Source organism: Hemitrygon akajei, chromosome 15 (genome assembly GCF_048418815.1).
Source record: "Hemitrygon akajei chromosome 15, sHemAka1.3, whole genome shotgun sequence".
Lineage (NCBI taxonomy): Eukaryota > Metazoa > Chordata > Chondrichthyes > Myliobatiformes > Dasyatidae > Hemitrygon > Hemitrygon akajei.
Window position 1 is genome coordinate 65,970,641 of NC_133138.1, and position 18,737 is coordinate 65,989,377.

At 43.2% G+C, this 18,737-nt stretch overlaps 1 protein-coding gene across 1 annotated transcript; it reads left to right on the forward strand.

The window, feature by feature from the left end:
- Nucleotides 1–1,379: 1,379 nt before the first annotated feature.
- rpl26 (ribosomal protein L26) lies at nt 1,380–14,645 on the forward strand. The gene is made up of 4 exons (XM_073067702.1): nt 1,380–1,517; nt 1,864–2,036; nt 10,315–10,455; nt 14,470–14,645. The coding sequence occupies exons 2-4, from the start codon at nt 1,869–1,871 to the stop codon at nt 14,596–14,598; spliced, it is 438 nt and encodes a 145-aa protein (XP_072923803.1). The 5' UTR covers nt 1,380–1,517; nt 1,864–1,868; the 3' UTR covers nt 14,599–14,645.
- Nucleotides 14,646–18,737: the final 4,092 nt, after the last annotated feature.

The following is an 18,737-nucleotide window of genomic DNA, read 5'->3' on the forward strand; positions in this document are numbered from 1 at the left end:
TGCCAAGTTCCTCCAGAATTGATTGTGCGTGTGTGAGACAGATCTGACAAGTTCTGCCTGAAGGACCTTGCTTAGTGTACTGCAGGAACCTCATTGGTTCCTTGAAAAACTTGTACTTGGGTACCAATTCAACACCCCAGCATTAAGAATCCCATGACTATTTATAATTAATAACTGACCAACTTCGTGTTTTTATAATATCTACTCAACACTGAAGAGCTATTTTTGACCTTGTTATATTTTGGCCTACTATTAATACATTACATACACACCTGCCCCTACAGGAGAATGTGGGGTGGCAGGGAGGGGTAGCACCTCTGGTGTGAAGACCTGTGGTTCCACGTAAGCTGGTTGGATATGAGAACGGCACAATCTGGGCAACAGCTTATACAGGCCGTTGGGGGTTTTGAAACCTCGGTGATCGGGCTTGTCTACCCAAAGTATATGAGGACTGGATTCGGTGGACTGCGCGGAGGAAACAACGAGCTGCTCCAACGGGCAAGAAGGCGTTTCCCAGCACGCGTTCTGGAGCGCAAGGAGCATAGAAAGGCATGTAGATCGCCCTAGTCATCCACTGCATCCTATATCCAGTCGCCTTGACTTCCATCTTGCCACTTGATCCAGACACACCAGGTCGAGAGAATAAAGTTGATGACCTGCACAAACTCTCCCTCACTTTAATCCAACACGCCTCAATCACGACATACTCACTCAAGGTGGTCCTCATCGCTTGAGAAACACTCTCACCTTTTTATCCCATTGTGGTGAACTACATATACCTGTCTGGACTGCTCCTGTGGCTCCTCCCACAGACCCCTGTATAAAGGCGACTGAGGCCTGTTGCCCAGCCTCATTCCCCAGGATGTAGTGTTGTTCATTCTTCCAGTCAATAAAAGCCGATACCTCGCTTCCTACGTCTCAGAGTGAGTTATTGATGGTGCATCACCCATACAACTACTGTATCCTTTTCAGTCATTTATATTGAAGTTTTTCTTGTGCCTACTGAAGGTGCGAGCTACATACTGTTTATCTCCCGAATTTTACTGGCAGCTTGGTTGGTGGCATTTTTACATGAGTTAAAACACTCCTGAATCAAGTTCTACTCCCAACACTGAGCCCAAAATTTGACAATCATCAAAACTCCTGTGTCAATTCCGTAAACTCCCGGACCAACGTTTTATTAGTAATCCACCTGATATCTCAATTTGCTTTGGGCACAGTAGCTGTGAAACAGAAGGGTTTCGGCCAGAAACGTCGACTGTACTTTTTCCCCCACATAGATGCTGCTTGGTCTGCTGAGTTCCTCCAGCATTGAGTGTGTTGCTCGGATTCCCAGCATCTGCAGATTTTCTCCTCGTATAGAGAGATATTTTCCCGGTCCGTCCGCACGGTATCCAGGATGCAGGAGCTCGCCGGGCCCATGCGAAATCTCGCGCGAATTGGAAATTGACTAATGGTGCACGGCGCATGCGTGAGCTCTCTTTTTTTCTGGCGGCCATAAGGGATCGGGGCAGACGGTAAGAGTCCTTCTTTATAATCAGCCAACATCCGCTGGCTTGCCAGCTTTTCCGGGGCAATCAGTCGTCGATATTATTTAGGGGAGCAATACACTTCGTGCCTGCGTTAATATTTTTGAAAGATGGTGCGCGGATTGGCAAGACAACTGTTGAAGCCCGCGGGGCCTATTAGAAGGGCCGGGGATGGTGGACTGAGGGCTCGGCGTTTGGTTACCGGGCTTGTGTTGGCTCTGGCTCCACGACTGAGGTAGAGCAATCATTCTTGCTGCCTGATAAGGTAGCATTTTGTGCTTTTGGTTGTAGACCCGCACCAGCTTAAATCTCTGCATTTGTGTTCCCCATGTAGCCAACATGAAATTCAACCCATTTGTAACGTCTTCCCGGAGGAAGAACCGCAAGAGGCACTTCAATGCTCCGTCTCACATCCGCAGGAAAATCATGTCCTCCCCGCTGTCTAAGGAGTTGAGGCAAAAATATAATGTTCGCTCAATGCCCATACGCAAAGATGATGAAGTTCAGGTATGGAAAGCGAACAAGAGAAGTTATGAAAATTAACCCGGGATTCTATCTGAGATTGCACCCAAAGTGTCTGATGTAATCCGAATTCTGGATTTGTTATAACGCTGTAATAATGTGCAATACTTGCATCAGCTGGGTGGACAAGTTAAAAGCTGGAAATGGATTTTGCTTTTCCTTGGACGTATACCACATTGTAACTGCTCTCAGATGTATTTCAGAGAGAATTATTAGCACTTCCAATTTCAGATTTTAAGTGGTTTTTTTGTGTCTTATTGGCATGATGGAAAATGAGGCTTCTCAGACCCATTGGTAGTAATTATCTAGGTAGTCATTTCTACTCAGCCACACACAAAAAAAGTGTAAATACACAATTTTGCACCTGTGGAGAGAGACAGTTACTGTATCAGATTGATGATAGTTCCTCAGCTAGGAAAAAAGAAATAAAAATTGCCTCCAGTTGCAGAGTAGTGGAGGAAATAAAGCAGAGGAAGGATATGCCTGGCGTAGTGCAGACCAGATGAGGAGAAGGTGGGAGAATGAGATTGAGAGGAATAATAAATCTACCATGGTGGGGTAGACTTAACGGGCTGAGTGCCTAATTCTGTTCCTATGTTAAGACATACAAAAAAGCTGCACGTTGACTGCTTCTTTCAACGGATGCTGCCCGACCTGCTGAGTTCATCCAGCTTTTTTGTTCGTTTTGATTTGACCACAGCATCTGCAGTATACTTTGTGTCTGCTCCTATGTTAGGTTTCATGGAGTTAGTGTTTGTTGGGAATTGAATATTCTTGTACAGAGAGTTAAACAAAACATAGGCATTTATTGGAAGGTGGTTTCAGTATGCGGGAAGAGAGTAGACATGCACTAATAAGGTGCTTAAGAATTATGTATGGATGGTCTTCCTATTGAAGGAAGATATACTTATGGTAGGGAGGATTGTAGCAAAGATTCACCAGATTGATGGATGGTAGGCAAGTTTGTTGTATGAAGAGTGCTTAAGGACATTCCACTCCCTCCACGCCAATCCTAACCTCACCATCAAACCCACAGACAAGGGAGATGCTGTAATGGTCTGGCGTACTGACTTATAGCTTGCTGAGGCCTAGCTCCAACTCTCAGACACCTCTTACTTACCCCACTAAGTTACACCAGTCCATTGCCTCCCACACTATTATTGACTTACCAACCTTATTGACTGGGCATCTCCCACCCACTGCCACCAACCTCATTGTTCCTGAATCCCGCACTATCCGTTTCTGACTCCTACCCGAGATCCACAAACCCCACGGATCATTTGGGAGGCAGAGACAGAGATAGGTAAGAGTTATCGGGAGGTAGTCACACTGAAAAGACAGGAGGTAGGGTGACAGTCAAGAGAAGCAGGGGGAGCAGACAGAGAGCAGAGCACCCCTGTGGCCGTTCCCATCAACAATAAGTATTCCGTTTTGGGTACTGTTGGTGGGGATAACCTACCAGGAACAAGTTGCAGTGGTCCTGTCTCTGGCACTGAGGTTGTCCCCTCGACTAGGAAGGGGAGGAGGGAAGAGAAGAGAGCGGTAGTGATAAGGGATTCTATAGTCATGGGGGCAGATAGGAGATTTTGTGGGGAAGATCGGGAGTCTCGGATGGTATGTTGCCTCCCTGGTGCCGGGGTCCGGGACATCTCAGATCGGGTGCAGGTTATTCTCGAGAGGGAGGGCAAGAACCCAGATGATGTGGTCCATGTAGGGACCAAAGACGTGGGTAGGATGAGTGAGGGGGTCCTGCGTAGTGAGTTCAGGGAGTTAGGTGCGAAGCTGAAGGGCAGGACCTCCAGAGTAACTATCTCAGGATTGCTATCTGCCACGTGCGAGTGAGGCAAGGAACAGAAGGATTATACAGATTAATACGTGGCTGAGAGGATGGTGCAGGAGGGAGGGCTTCAGGTTTTTAGATAATTGGGCTTTGTTTCAGGGAAGGTGGGATCTGTTCCGACGGGGCGGTTTACACCTGAACTGGAGCGGTACTAACATTCTTGCAGGAAGGTTTGCTAGTGCTGCTCGGGGGGGTTTAAACTAAATTTGCAGGGGGCAGGGATCCAGAATGTGAGAGATGATAGCGAGATGCAGAATAAAGGACAGGTGGGGACTACACAGTTCTGGAATATTAAGTGTGTAGTAGAGAAAGGTGAGGCAGAACAAGTGATAAGGAGGACGTGTACAGAGGGATGGTCTGATGGAACATGGAGTTAAATGTGCAGAAAGAATAAGTAAATTTAGGAAGGACAACAAAATTCAAGGGGCGTATAGCCCGATGGGAGCTCAGGGAGCTGGGTTAAGCACAATAGGTAGCGATTTAAACAGAGAGAGGAGAAATGGGCTAAACATTCTATATCTGAATGCACGAAGTGTCAGAAATAAGGCGGATGAGCTTGAAGCTCAGGTGCGAATGGGTAACTATGATGTTGAGATAACGGAGACATGACTGCAGGGAGATCAGACCTGGGAAATGAGTATACCAGCTATCGTAGGGACAGAAATGTGGGCAGAGGGGGTGGGGTGTCCCTGTTGGTGAGGAATGAGATTCAGTCCTTTGCAAGGGGGGACATAGAATCAGGAGAAGTAGAGTCTGTGTGGATAGAACTGAGGAACAGTAAGGGCAAAAAGACCCTAATGGGTGTTGTCTTACAGGCCCCCAAACAGTAGCATGGATATTGGGTGCAAGTTGAATAGGGAGTTAACATTGGCATGTGGCAAAGTTAATATCGCAGTAGTTATGGGGGATTTCAACATGCAGGTGAACTGGGAGAATCAGGTTGGTGCTGGACCCCAGGATAGGGAGTTTGTAGAATGCCTACGGGATGCATTCTTGGAACAGCTTGTACGAGAGCCGACCAGGGACAAGGCTATTCTGGATTTAGTGTTGTGTAATGAACAGGATTTGATAAGCGATCTTGAAGTAAAGGAGCCATTAGGAGGTAGTGACCATAATATAAGTTTTTATCTGCAATTTGAGAAGGATAAGGGCAGATCGGAGGTGTCGGTGTTGCAGTTGAACAAAGGAGACTATGGAGCCATGAGGGAGGAGCTGGCCAAAGTTAAATGGATGGATATCCTAGCAGAAAAGACAGTGGAACAGCAATGGCAGGTATTCTTGGGAATAATGCACAAGGTGCAAAATCAGTTCATCCCCCAGAGAAGGAAGGGTTCAAAGGGGGGAAAGGGGCCACAGTGGTTGACAAAGGAAGTCAGAGATTGCATAGTATTAAAAAAAAGTAGGACAGGGCTAAGGTGAGTGGGAAAAAATGAGGTACAAATGCAAGCTAGCCAGGAATATAAAGGAGGATAGCAAAAGCTTTTTTAGGGATGTGAAGAGAAAGAAGATGTTAAGAACAATGTTGGGCCCTTGAAGAATGAATTGGGTGAAATTGTTATGGGAAACAGAAATGGCAGAAGAATTTAATAAGTACTTTAGATCTGTCCTCACTAAGGAAGACACAAGCCATCTCCCAGATGTATGGATGGGCCAAGGACATAGGGTAACAGAGGAAATGAAACCGATTGACATTAGGAAGGAAACAGTGATGAGTAGGCTGACAAATCCCTAGGTCCAGATGGTCTGCATCCTAGGGTACTAAAGGAGGTGGCTCTGGAAATTGCGGATGCATTGGTAATCATTTTCCAATGTTCCTTAGATTCAGGATCAGTTCCTGAGGATTGGAGAATGGCTAATGTTATCCCACTTTTTAAGAAAGGAGGGAGGGAGAAAACGGAGAACTATCGTCCTGTCAGCCTAACATCAGTAGTGGGGAAGATGCTAGAGTCCATTATTAAAGATGAAATAGTGGCATATCTAGATAGCAGTGATAGGATTGGGCCGAGCCAGCATGGATTTACCAAGAGCAAATCATGCTTGACTAATCTATTGGAGTTTTTCGAGGATGTAACCAGGAAGTTAGACAAGGGAGATCCAGTGGATGTAGTGTACCTCGATTTTCAGAAGGCATTTGATAAGGTCCCACATAGGAGATTGGTGGGTAAAATCAGAGCTCATGGCATTGGGGGTAAGATATTGACATGGATAGAAAACTGGTTGGCAGATAGAAAGCAAAGGGTAGCGGTGAATGGGTGTTTCTCAGAATGGCAGGTGGTGACTAGTGGGGTGCCACAGGCCTCGGTAATGGGACCACAGCTGTTTACGATTTACATCAACGATTTAGATGAAAGCATTGAGAATAACATCAGCAAGTTTGCTGATGATACTAAGCTGGGTGGCAGTGTGACATGTGATGAGGATGTTAGGAGAATTCAGGGTGACTTGGATAGGGTGGGTGAGTGGGCAGATACTTGGCAGATGACGTTTAATGTGAATAAGTGTGAGGTTATCCACTTTGGGAGTAAGAACAGGAAGGCAGATTATTATCTGAACGGTGTAGAGTTAGGTAAGGGAGAAATACAAAGAGATCTAGGAGTCCTTGTTCATCAGTCACTGAAGGTGAATGAGCAAGTGCAGCAAGCAGTGAAGAAGGCTAATGGAGTGTTGGCCTTTATTACAAAGGGAATGCAGTACAAGAGCAAGGAAATCCTTTTGCATTTGTACAGGGCCCTGGTGAGACCACACCTGGAGTATTGTGTACAGTTTTGGTCTCCAGGGTTAAGGAAGGACATCCTGGCTGTAGAGGAACTGCAGCGTAGATTCACAAGGTTAATTCTTGGGATGTCCGGACTGTCTTACGCAGAGAGGTTAGAGAGACTGGGCTTGTACACGCTGGAATTAAGGAGATTGAGAGGGGATCTGATTGCAACATATAAGGTTATTAAGGGATTGGACAAGATAGAGGCAGGAAATATGTTCCAGATGCTGGGAGAGTCCAGTACCAGAGGGCATGGTTTAAGAATAAGGGGTAGGTAATTTCGGACAGAGTTAAGGAAAAACTTCTCCCAGCGAGTTGTGGGGGTGTGGAATGCACTGCCTCAGAAGGCAGTGGAGGCCAATTCTCTGGATGCTTTCAAGAAGGAGCTAGATAGGTATCTTATGGATAGGGGAATCAAGGGATATGGGGACAAGGCAGGAACCAGGTATTGATAGTAGATGATCAGCCATGATCTCAGAATGGAGGTGCAGGCTCGAAGGGCCGAATGGTCTACTTCTGCATCTATTGTCTAGGTAGACCCATTGTTTCAGCTTGTTCCTGCCCCACTGATTCATATCAGTGTACCTCAACTCTGTTTTATCCTCCTCCTCCTTCCCCCTGGTTCAGTTCCTTCCTGTCTACATTCGTGATACCTTGAGTGCTCTCGATCTTTTCAAGGATTTCAAGTTCCCTGTCCCCCATCATATTTTATTTTTACTGGATTCAGTGGACTGTGCAGAGAAAACAATGAGTTCCTCCAATGGGCAGGAAGGTGTTTCCCAGCATGCGTTCTGGGATCCAGTCCCTATACACCATCCTTCGCCGGGAAGGCCTCAAAGCTCCATTTTTTTCTGGACACCAGACTTAACTAGTTCCCCTCCACCACTGTTCCCACTTCCTTGGAACAAAAGCAGTAGCCATGGGCACTTGCCTGGAGTCCCAGCTATGCTTGCCTGTTTGTCGGCTACATGGAACAGCCTGTGTTCCAAGCCTACAGTGGTGACTGTCCCACACTTTTCCTACACTACATCAACTGTGTGGTGCTGCTTCCTGCACCTGTACTGAACTCGTCGACTTCATCCACTTTGCCTCCAACTTCCACCCTGTCCTCAAATTCACCTGGTCCATTCCCAACACCCCTTGCCTTTCTCGATCTCACTGTCTATCTCTGGAGACAGCTTATCCACAGCTACCTGGACTATACCTCATCCCACCCTGCTACTTGTAAAAATGCCATCCCTTTCTCTCAATTCCTCCATCACGTCTGCTCTCAGGATGAGGTTTTTCATTCTAGAATGAAGGAGGTGTCCTTTTTTAAAGAAAGAAACTTCCCTTCCGCCACCATTAATGCTGTCCTCATCTCTTCCATTCCATGCACCTCTGCTCTTAACCTCCCATCCTACCAAGGATAGGGTTCCTCTTTCCTCACCTACCACCCCACCAGCATTCACATCCAACACGTAATTCTCCAAAACCTCTACCACCTCCAGCAAGAGCCCACCACCAAGGACATCTTTACCTCCCCACTTTCTGCTTTCCGCGGGGATGGATCCCTTGTCCATTCATCCCTCCCCAATGATAGCTGTCCTGGCACTTATCCTTGCAAGCAGTACAAGTGCGACACATGCCCCTACATCATCTCCCTCACTGCCATTCTGAGCCCTAACCAGTCATTCCAGATGAGGCAGCACTTCACCTGTGAGTCTGTTGGGGTCATTTATTGCGTTCAGTACTCACGGTGTGACCTCCTGTATATCGGTGAGACCCAACGTAGGTTGGGAGATGAGCATGTCCACCAAAACAAGAGATCTCCCAGTGGCTTCCACTGTTGTGATGAGGCCACACTTAGGTTGGAGGAACAACACCTATTCTATGGGTAGCCTCCAACCTGATGGCATGAAAATTGATTTCTCAAACTTCCGATAACTCTCCACACCACCCCTCCCCCTTCACCATTTCCCATCCCCTTTTCCCTCTCTCACCTTATCTCCTTGCCAGCCATCTCCTACCTCTGGTGCTCCTCCCTCGTTCTTTCTTCCATGCCTTCTGTCTCTTACCCCAACTTCCCAGCTATTTACTTTATCCCTCCCCCTCCAGGTTCCACCTATCACCTGGTGTTCTCTCCCCCTCTATCCCCACCTTTTCAATCTACCCCTTAGTACTTTTCCTCCAGTCCTTCTGAAGGGTTTTGGCCCAAAATGTTTGACTGCTTTTTTTTCCATTGATGCTGCTTGACCTGCTGAGTTCCTCCAGCATTTTGTGTGTGTGGCTCAGATTTCCAACATCTGTAGCTTTTCTCTTGTTAAGGACAGTAGGTCCGGACTCTTGGATTTTCATTGGTCATTGTACATCTTTGTTTAAAGTAGTTACATTTTGATATCCCAAATAGCTGGCGTGAACTCTAAGGTTAAAATTGCATTGGATTCCAAAGTAGTATTGTTGTCCCTTTCCTATAATCTTCTGACTTTGGAGTTCCTCTGGCCTCTCGGCATTCTCCACCACTATTTGTGGCAATGAAATTAGTCATGTAGTTGGACACTTAGAGAAAGAGGTGCCTCAGGATAAAATTCCTATCTTTTCTGATTCTTCAGCAGTAATAGCTAAGATTTTAGTTATTTTTCTTAGCTATTGGTTTCTTTTAGGTGTTTTGAAATGATTTCCTATGTGTGGTTACACAGCTCGATAGGGTAGTTAGGATGGCATAAAGCATGTTTACCATCAAAAGTCAGGAAGTTATGTTGCAGCTGTATAAAACTAGCTAGGCTGCATCTGTGTAGTGCATACAGTTAAAGTTGTCCCATTACAGGAAGGATGCTGCGGCTTCGGAGAGGATGTAGAAGCGATTTACCAGGATGTTGCCTGGATTGCAGGGTGTGTACTAGAACAAGAGGTTGGACAAATTTGGGTAGTTTGCTCTGGAGTGGAGTGGCTGAGGGGAGATACGATAGAGGTATACAAGATTATGAGAGGCAGTATCTTTCCTAGAGTTGAAATGTCTAATATTCCTATGCTTCTCCCTATAGATGCTGCCTGGCCTGCTGCGTTCCACCAGCATTTTGTGTGCGTTGCTTGAATTTCCAGCATCTGCAGATTCCCTCATGTTTCCTTTCTCCTTTTTTATAGTCCATTCTCCTCTTCTATCAGATTCTTTCTCCAGCCTTTGACCTTTCCCACTCACATGGCTTAAAACTATCACCTTCCAGCTATCCTTCTCCCCCCCCCCCCCCCCAAACCTTTTTATTATGGCATCTTTCCCCTTCCTTCTCAGTCCTGAAGAAGGGTCTCATACCGAAAACATAGACTTTCATTGATCTTTTCCGTAGATGTTGAATTCCTCCAACGTTTTATGTGTTTTGCTTCAGGTACCCAGACTTCCTTGTGTTTGTATTTTAGAAAGTGTTTAATGAAAGGGATGCTGTAACTGGAACTTTGGGACTAATTGTTTTTTTTCAATCAATTTTATTGAACAGTGGTTCAGTTTTATTGTGTGTTTTAATGTGATGTGTTCATATTTGAGGAGAGTGCTACTGGGTGCACATGCCAAGTTTTTGAAGATGGTGTGTGTCAAAAGCTACTGGATCCAAATACCAGTGTAATGTAAATAGGATACTTTTGTTGCACTCATATTAAATTTAAAAATTTTATATTTGATCTCTTGCTTGCAGGTCGTCAGAGGTCATTATAAGGGCCAGCAGATCGGCAAAGTTGTCCAAGTGTACAGAAAGAAGTATGTAATCTATATTGAGCGTGTGCAGCGTGAGAAGGCCAATGGTACCACAGTTCATGTTGGTATTCACCCCAGCAAGGTAGGGACTGCAACAGAATCTGGTTTATATTAGCGATTCTTGGTGTAACCTGGGAACTGGAATGACTTGAGATGGCTTCCTACTGTTAAACTAACTTTTCAAGACTGCTGAGTGTTTATTATGCCACCAGTACCCAGCTTCTAATGCAATATTAAACTTGGGTCTCGGGTAGATATTAGCAAGAAAAGATAACACTGTTGGAGCAAAGTTGGAATTTTGGTCACTATCTCCTGAATAATGATGCTATCGCCATTAATGGGGCTTTGCTTGTAAATTAACTGCTGACTTTGTCTTTACTGACTTATCAAAACTGCTTTGATACCATGAGGCAATTCTGAAACTAACATCTGCATATTATAGTTGGTTTAGTTTTTGTGTAATTATTACCACTTTGGATTTTAACGAACATTGGATTGAGTTCTGCTTGGGCAGTTTGGACAAAGGCTGTAGTAATGTAGAGACTGATGGTTAATTACATTTAATACTATTCTAATCCTGGAGCTTGTATCGTTTCAGCTGTTCACGGTTCTACCTACAATGACTTCTTAATTATCTCCACAGAAAGATTATAAAGCATAACTTTTAACTTTGATAGCAGTTGATATTTTCAGGGGGCATAGAGAAATATGCATGGTCACAGTGTCATAGAGCAATACAGCACAGAAACAGGCCCTTTGGCCATCTAGTTATACAGCCTAGTGCTATTGACCCACACCTAGACCATAGCCCTCCATACTCCTTCCATCAATGTACTTGCCCAAACTTCTCTTGAACCTGTATCAACCACTTCCGCTGGTAGCTCGTTCCACGTTCATGCCATTCTCTAAATGAAGAAGTTCTTCCTCAGGTTCCTCTTAAATATTTCGCCTTCAATCCTTCATATCCTCAGTGGAAAATGCCTGTTTGCATTTACCCTGACTATACTTCTTCCTCATAATTTTGTATCAGATCTCCCCCTGGAGTTGTCTATACTCCAAAAAAAATCCAGCCTTTCCCTATAACTCAGGTCCTGAAGTCCTGTCAGCATTCTTGTAAATTATCTCTGTTAATCTTATTGATATTGTTCATGTGGGTAGGTGACTAGAATCGAACACAATACTTATACAATTTTAACATAACATCCCAACTCGGTACTCTTGATTAATGAAGTCAATGTGCAAAAACTTATTTTCATTCTTTTTACCTGTGTTCGCAGATCCATTTGTTCCAGCACACTTCTCAGTGCCTTACTGATAGCTATAATTCTTACCCTGTTGTCCTCTCAAACTGTTAACACCTTATGCTTGTCTGCCTTAAATTCCATCTGCCCATTTTTCCAACTTGTCCAGTTTTGCTGTCCTCTATTCACCCATCCTCATCTTGGTGTCATCTGCAAATTTGCTGATCCAGTTTATCACATTATCGTCTGGATCATTGATTTGCACCAATCCCTGCAGCACACCATTAGTCACAGGCCTCCAGTCAGAGAAGCCACTGTTTACTGCGACTGGTTTTCTGGTATTCTCAAAATGTCTATAGGATGAGTTAGTCACGGCCTACCAGGCACAAAACCATATTAAATATCACTAATCTGGTCCTATCTTTGTGGCCAAGTTTGCAGGAGTTGTTTGGGAAGATGTAATCTAGTTTGGCAGAGGAATGGGAAGTTGGGTGATTGGTCAGAGGATGGAGCAGTTGGTGTACAGCTAGATGTAGTGTGTAAGAGAGAATGTGAGGGCGAGCAGGCACAAGATGGGGCAAAATTACAGTCAGTTGGATGCTTTGAATATTTCAGTCTATTTTAATGAGAAAGGTATGGGTCAATACATGGAACGACGACGTTGTGGCCATTACAGAAATTTGGCTGTAACAAAGGCAGAAACGGCTACTAGATGTTCAAAAGGGACGGGGGGGTGTAAAAGAAGCGGGTGAGTGGCATTGTTAATCATGGGTAGTATCACAGCTACAGAAAGGGATGACGTCCCGGGGGGGGAGGGGAGTTGCCTACTGAGTCTGTATAGGTGGAAATCAAACAAGAGGGGGCCCTTTTTGAAGTATTTTTTAGACCCCCACCCCGCATGCGCATGCACACACACACCTGAATAGCAACAGAGACAGTGAGAAACAGATTGGAGACAGGTTTTGGAAAGTTGCAAAAAACTTGTTGTCATGGATGATTTGAGCTTGAATAATATTGATTGACAGTTCCTTAGTGCAAAAAGTGTAGATGGGGTGGAATTTGTTGGGTGTGTCCACATAGGATTCCTGCCCCAATATGTAGTCAGGCCAACTAGACAAGAGGCCATAATGGATCTGATTAACCAAAGAACCCGGTCAGGTGTCAGATTTCTCTGTGGGTGAGCATTTCAGAAACAGTGACTACAACATCTTTGCCATAGCCTTGGAGAGGGCGTAGTGCAGATGGTATTGGAGGAGGGGGTATTAAGCTATTAAGCAGGAACTTGGGAACAGATCTATTCAGAAATGTACATTGGAAATGTGGAGGTGTTTGACATGGTCATCTCATTCAGAAAGTCAGGGGGCATGGGATTCGGGGAAATCTGACTGGATTCGGCATTGGCCTGCCCATAGAAGGTGGGAGCATTTTCTGTCTGGTTGGAGTTCTGCAAGCATCTGTTCTTGTACTCCTGCTTGTTTTGAGTTTTATAACTGATTTGGATGAGGTGGGTTAGTAAGTTTGCAGGTGACACACAGGTTGGTTGAGGGTTACATTGGGACATTGATAAGATGCAAAGCTGGGCTGTAAAGTGGCAGTTCAACCTGGAGAAGTGTGAAGTTGAATTTTGTATGTAGAATACCTAGTTAAAAGGCAGGATTCTTAGCCATTTGTTACAAGATGATAAGAGGAATAGATCAAGAAGAAAGTCAGACTTTTCCCCAGGGTGGAAATGGCTAATACAAGGGGCTTAATTTTAGGGTTCGAGGAAAGTGTAATGAGGTGTCAGAGGTAAGGTTTTACTTGAGTGGTGGGTGCATGGAATGCACTACCAAGAGTGAATGGTACAATCAGATGCATTAGCATTTAAGAGGCACTTAGGCATGTGGATAATAGAAAAATGGTTGGCTATGTGGGAGGGAAGCATTGGTTTGATCTTTGAGTAGGTTAAAGGTCAGCATTGTGACCATACAACCTGTACTGTGCTATGTTGTTCTATGTTCTATCCAAATACCTATATATCCTGTCTCTTAGACCAATAATTTCAATAATTTGTCTGCTGCTGATTTCCTTAGAGCCATTCTTGAACAGTGGAACAAATCAGCTGTCCTCCAGACCTCTAGCCTGTGGTTAAAGACATTTTAAATATGTCTGCCAGTGCCCCTGAACTTTCTGCACCAGCCTGCAAGGTCCAAGAGGTCACTTTGTCAGGCTCTTGGGACTTAATCACCTTAAGCTGATAAAACTCTGTCTAATTTAAAAAAAAAGTTTGGGCCTTTCTGTTCCAATAGAAAAATATCTCAACATATCCTGGTTTACAGTTTCTGCTGCCCTGTTGACTAATACATATTATACGTTTGCCCTGCTCTTCATGTTCACCTCTCATCACTCTGGTATCAGAAACTACTTGCCACTTCCTTTAAAACAATAACTAACATTGCTTGGCCCCAAATCTAGTTGTCCATCTTCACAATAAGATAAACTTCTGAATGCTCATTAGATTGATCTAGAATAATCGATTCAAATTTTGCAATAATTAGTCAGTTGGCACAATTACAGTTGTATATAGCTAGGTACGGCACGTTTTTTCTGTAATGTTCTTTCCAACCTCATTTATCCATTGTATTTGCCTGGAAATGTGTGGTTTCCCTTACCCTTTTGAGGATTCTCTTCTGTCAATTAAATACTACTTTTACTCCTGATGAAAGAAATGGTTTGTGACATCTTGGCACTGACACGAATTTGTGCATTGAATGTTGTAATGACTTTTTTTAACAGCTGCTGATTTAATTTCTTTGTGTGTAATTTAATCTCTAAACAGTGCTGAAGAATTACATGCAGTCTATCATCTCTTGCAGGTGGTAATTACCAGGCTAAAGCTGGATAAGGATCGAAAGAAGATCCTGGAACGCAAAGCCAAATCTCGCCAAGTTGGCAAGGATAAGGGGAAATATAAGGAAGAGACCATTGAGAAAATGCAGGAGTAATTTTATGTTCTGCTTCTACTTTAAATAAAAACATAGGGAAATTTTGAGCTATTTGTTTTGTTTTTGGTGCACACAAAGAAAATCCCTATCTTACAAACATACTTAACATGTGTTGAGAAACCATATGTTCAGTTTTGGTTTATCTTCCATTGAAAATACTTGTGCCATTTCTCTTGTGTGAAATTTCTCAAGAATTCACATCAGTGTGTAAAATAATGAGCCCAAGTAATGAGCTGTGAGTAAGTTGGCATTCCTATCTGTGGGAAAGCCTTGGGTTTCTAAAAACATCAATAGATTGTTAAAGAATTTCATGTAATGAACCTATGTGCTGTTTGGTGTTCATTACGAAAGTATTCACTGAAATCTGCCATTTATTAATGTACACCCTATCCTCGTATGCGGATTCACAGTTTTGCGTTGAACCTATTCCTACCAACTTCTTGTATGCGTCCAAAACTCACAGTTATGCGAGGCTGTTGGGACAAGAAGCTCTCCTTTCCCGCCAATACAAGTCATGTGCGTACGTCTCACAGTCTCACTTCCGCCAGTCTCGCATTGGTTTTGGCAGCGTGTGGATGTGCAATTTTGCGCTCTTAAACTTTTGTTGTTATTACCTACGGTGCACTGATTTTGTACTTGAAATATTTAACTATGCCTCCTAAGCATCCTATGGCAAGTCATGGGCCATCAGCCAAGCGGCAGAGAACTGTTTTAATACTTGGGGGAAAAAGTTAGAAATTCTAAACGGTCGCATCGGGTGAAGGTAAAACAGCTTTGGGACGCTATTTTGGCCTGGGTGAGTCCATGATCAGAAACATAAAGAGAAATGCTGAGAAAATAAAAAGTGCAGTGATTGATTCATCGCAAGTGTCTTCAAAGATTGTTACCAAAGTGCGTAACCCGATTATGACAATGTTGAGTTTGTACATTGAGCATGAAACAGAAAAAAAAACACTCAGTTCTGATAATCTTTGTGTGAAAGCTTTGGAAATTTATGGTCACCTTTGTTCAGGGGCTATTGAGGAAGTGTCAAGTGATATTGTTAGCTTTAATGCAAGTAGGGGATGGTTTTCTAAGTTCGTTAATCGTCACAGGCTTCGCAACTTGCATGGTGAGCAAGCTGCTGAACACTACCCTTTGCAGTTGCAGGCTATGATAGCTGAGTTAGGCATCACAACACAGCAGGTGTTTAATGCAGACGAGACTGGTCTCTTCTGGAAGCATATGCCGAAACGCACTTACAAAAGTAAGGATGAAAGACTGCGTCAGGTTTCAAGGCAGCAAAGGATAGGTTGACTCTGCTTATGTGTTCCAATGCTGCAGGAGACTAAGATAAAGCCTCTCTTAGTTTACCATTCACTAAAGCCCCGTGCTCAAGTGTCTAGTATATTAACTTTCTATGAATTATTACGTTGAATATTACCTTAAATTGATGAAATACAATACGAATGTTGCCTTGTGGTACTGCATTTATGTCGTATTGGTATGAAAATCTGAATAATTTACAGATAAAACATATTTAGGAAACCCTCCAGAACACATCCCTATTTTTTCTATTTAAATAATTATTCACATTGTGCATTTTCCATACTATGTGTCGACTGCAAGGAACATATCCCCCGCATATAACGAGGATAGGGTGTAATCCCAAATTCTGAATACAATGCTTTAATGATACATTCTGGTATAGAATTAGATTCACACAAATTTCTTTAAATATGCTGTCTAGGTCACATTCAAATTGAATGCTATGGTGCATAAATTATTAAAGGTTTAAGATGTGAAACTTCATGCTCACCCTGATTAAATGAGTTCTTCTGGACTCGTATTGAGATCAGCTACAAATTTATCTAATATAACTTTTTCAAGTAAGTGAATTACTTTGCATTAACTTCTCTAAAATTTAGTGTAGTGAGTATTTTGGTAATGGTGTTTTAGAATACTTAACAGTAATGTGTAATGCAGATGACCTAGATGCATTTATAGATGATGTCATTTTACAAATCTGAACATACTGCCACCATGACAATTGATGTTGAAGGCAAAACTAGATAGCCCGTTGAGCATTGAAATCAGTTCACAGTGGAAATCTTGTATGCCAAAAACAGCACGACATTTGGTGCAGTTTTGCTTCATAATTCCATCATGACTAGTTTATTATCCTTCTCAACCCCATTCTTCTGCCCTTTCATCGTAACCTTTGGCACTATAGCTAATCAGGAACCTTTTAACCTCCCCTTTAAATATGATTTGGTCCACAGCCACCTGTGGTAATGAAAATGTACAATTCTTGTACACCAAAAATGAACTACCCACTATAACATTCCACTTACTAATAATTTCTACTCAAGATACTCAGTAAAAGTCTTGGGCACCCTAGCTATATACTGTATATGTCCCTAAGACTTATGCACAGTATCATATGACTGGCATAAATCTTTTTTTTTTGCAGCTGCTTCATGGATTTTATGTTTGTAGGGCATGGACAATTACAGGAAATGTTATCATTTACAATACATATCCAGTTTTTCTATATCGAATGGTAATGATAAAAAGGCAAACATGACAGTCATCTTAACCACAGATAAAATGACTTGAATATTGCCTATGAAACTAATTACACAAGTTTTTATGGAAAATTTAAGAGATGCATAAAGTAGAACAGGCGCTTTGGCCCAAAATGCAGGATTAAACTTTCCCCATCTTCCTAATTGTGATCTGTATCCCTACATTCTTTGCCTGCAATGTATTTGTCAAGTTTCTTGTGAAACATTACTATAATTTCTGCTTCTAAAACTTTCCATATGTTGAACCCTCTGGGTGAAGATGTTGCCCATCAGGTTTCAATTAAATATCTCTACTCTCTTAAATCAAAGTCCTCTAGTTCTTGATCCCCCTGGCACTGCGAGAAATGCACTGGAAAATTGCATTCATCCTAACTGTTCCCCACATTATATACACATATATGGTCACCTTTCACTCACCTGTGTGCCAATGAAAAATGTCACTCAGAATAAGGTTTCTATTATTGCTTTTATGATATGAAGTTTTGTGACATCAGTACAGTGCAAAGACAAAATCACTAGATTACAAAATACATAAATTGTACAACTTCTGTCTATATCTCAAGCAACAACATCCCCTTAAATCTCATCTGCACTCTTTCCAGCTTCATGCCATCTTTCCCATAGCAGAGTGATCAATACTGAATGCAATATTCCAAATGCAGCCTCAGCAGTGTGTAACTGCAACATTACATCCCAACTGCTGACTGATGAAGGCCAGTATGCCAGACACTGCCTTCATCACCCTGTCTGCGGTCCATTCATCAAGGCAAGTGAAGGCAGAGCCAAGTAATGGAGACTAGTCATCTGACATAATTTGCAGAAGGCACAGGTGTGAAGTTACCGAGATCTCAAAGGGTGGAATTTGCGTGAAAGAATGCAAGAACTTTGTAATGCGTTTCGGACAGTGATCGTGTTCACTCTGCAGTTTCCCCAGGACAGAAAAATCAGACACCAGATAACATACCTTCAAGGCTAGAGAAGGGAAGTCTTATGACATGAAGTTTTTTTATGTAGGAAGTGGCATTTACCTGAAATAGGTTACTTTGGGTGGTAATAGAAGCAGCCAGACTGGAAGCTTTTCTGTAAATACATATAAAGGGAATGGAGGAACACAGCTGGTATACAGGAGGATTGCATTAATCTAAATCAGCCAAATTTTTTTATTAAACAAAATATACTTTATTCAAAAATAAAATTATATACAGTAACCATTCAAAGACTTTCAATTGGTACCATTACTGTCTACATTTTCAAAATTCAAAATTTTGCCACCCACGTGGCACTTTGTTCTTTCATATTTACATTCAGGGGGTATACCCCCAACCCCCCTACCCCTCAACTCCCGCGAGAGAAGAACCCCAGACTGTGGTCCTTGTGGTGGCTGCACCGAGTTTGAGTGCGTCCCTCAGCACGTACTCCTGCAGCCGAGAATGTGCCAGTCGGCAGCATTCCCCCACGGACATCTCCGTGTGCTGGTAGACCATCAAGTTTCAGGCCAACCAAAGAGCGTCTTTGACCGAGTTGATGATCTGCCAGCAGCACCGGATGTTGGTCTCCGTGTGCGTCCCCAGA

Coding starts and splice junctions, on each gene's coding strand:
- rpl26 (XM_073067702.1), top strand. CDS start 1,869: ATGAAATTCAACCCATTTGTAACGTCTTCCCGGAGGAAGAACCGCAAG. Junction 2,037..10,314: donor GCAAAGATGATGAAGTTCAG/GTATGGAAAGCG, acceptor TCTTGCTTGCAG/GTCGTCAGAGGTCATTATAA. Junction 10,456..14,469: donor TTGGTATTCACCCCAGCAAG/GTAGGGACTGCA, acceptor CATCTCTTGCAG/GTGGTAATTACCAGGCTAAA.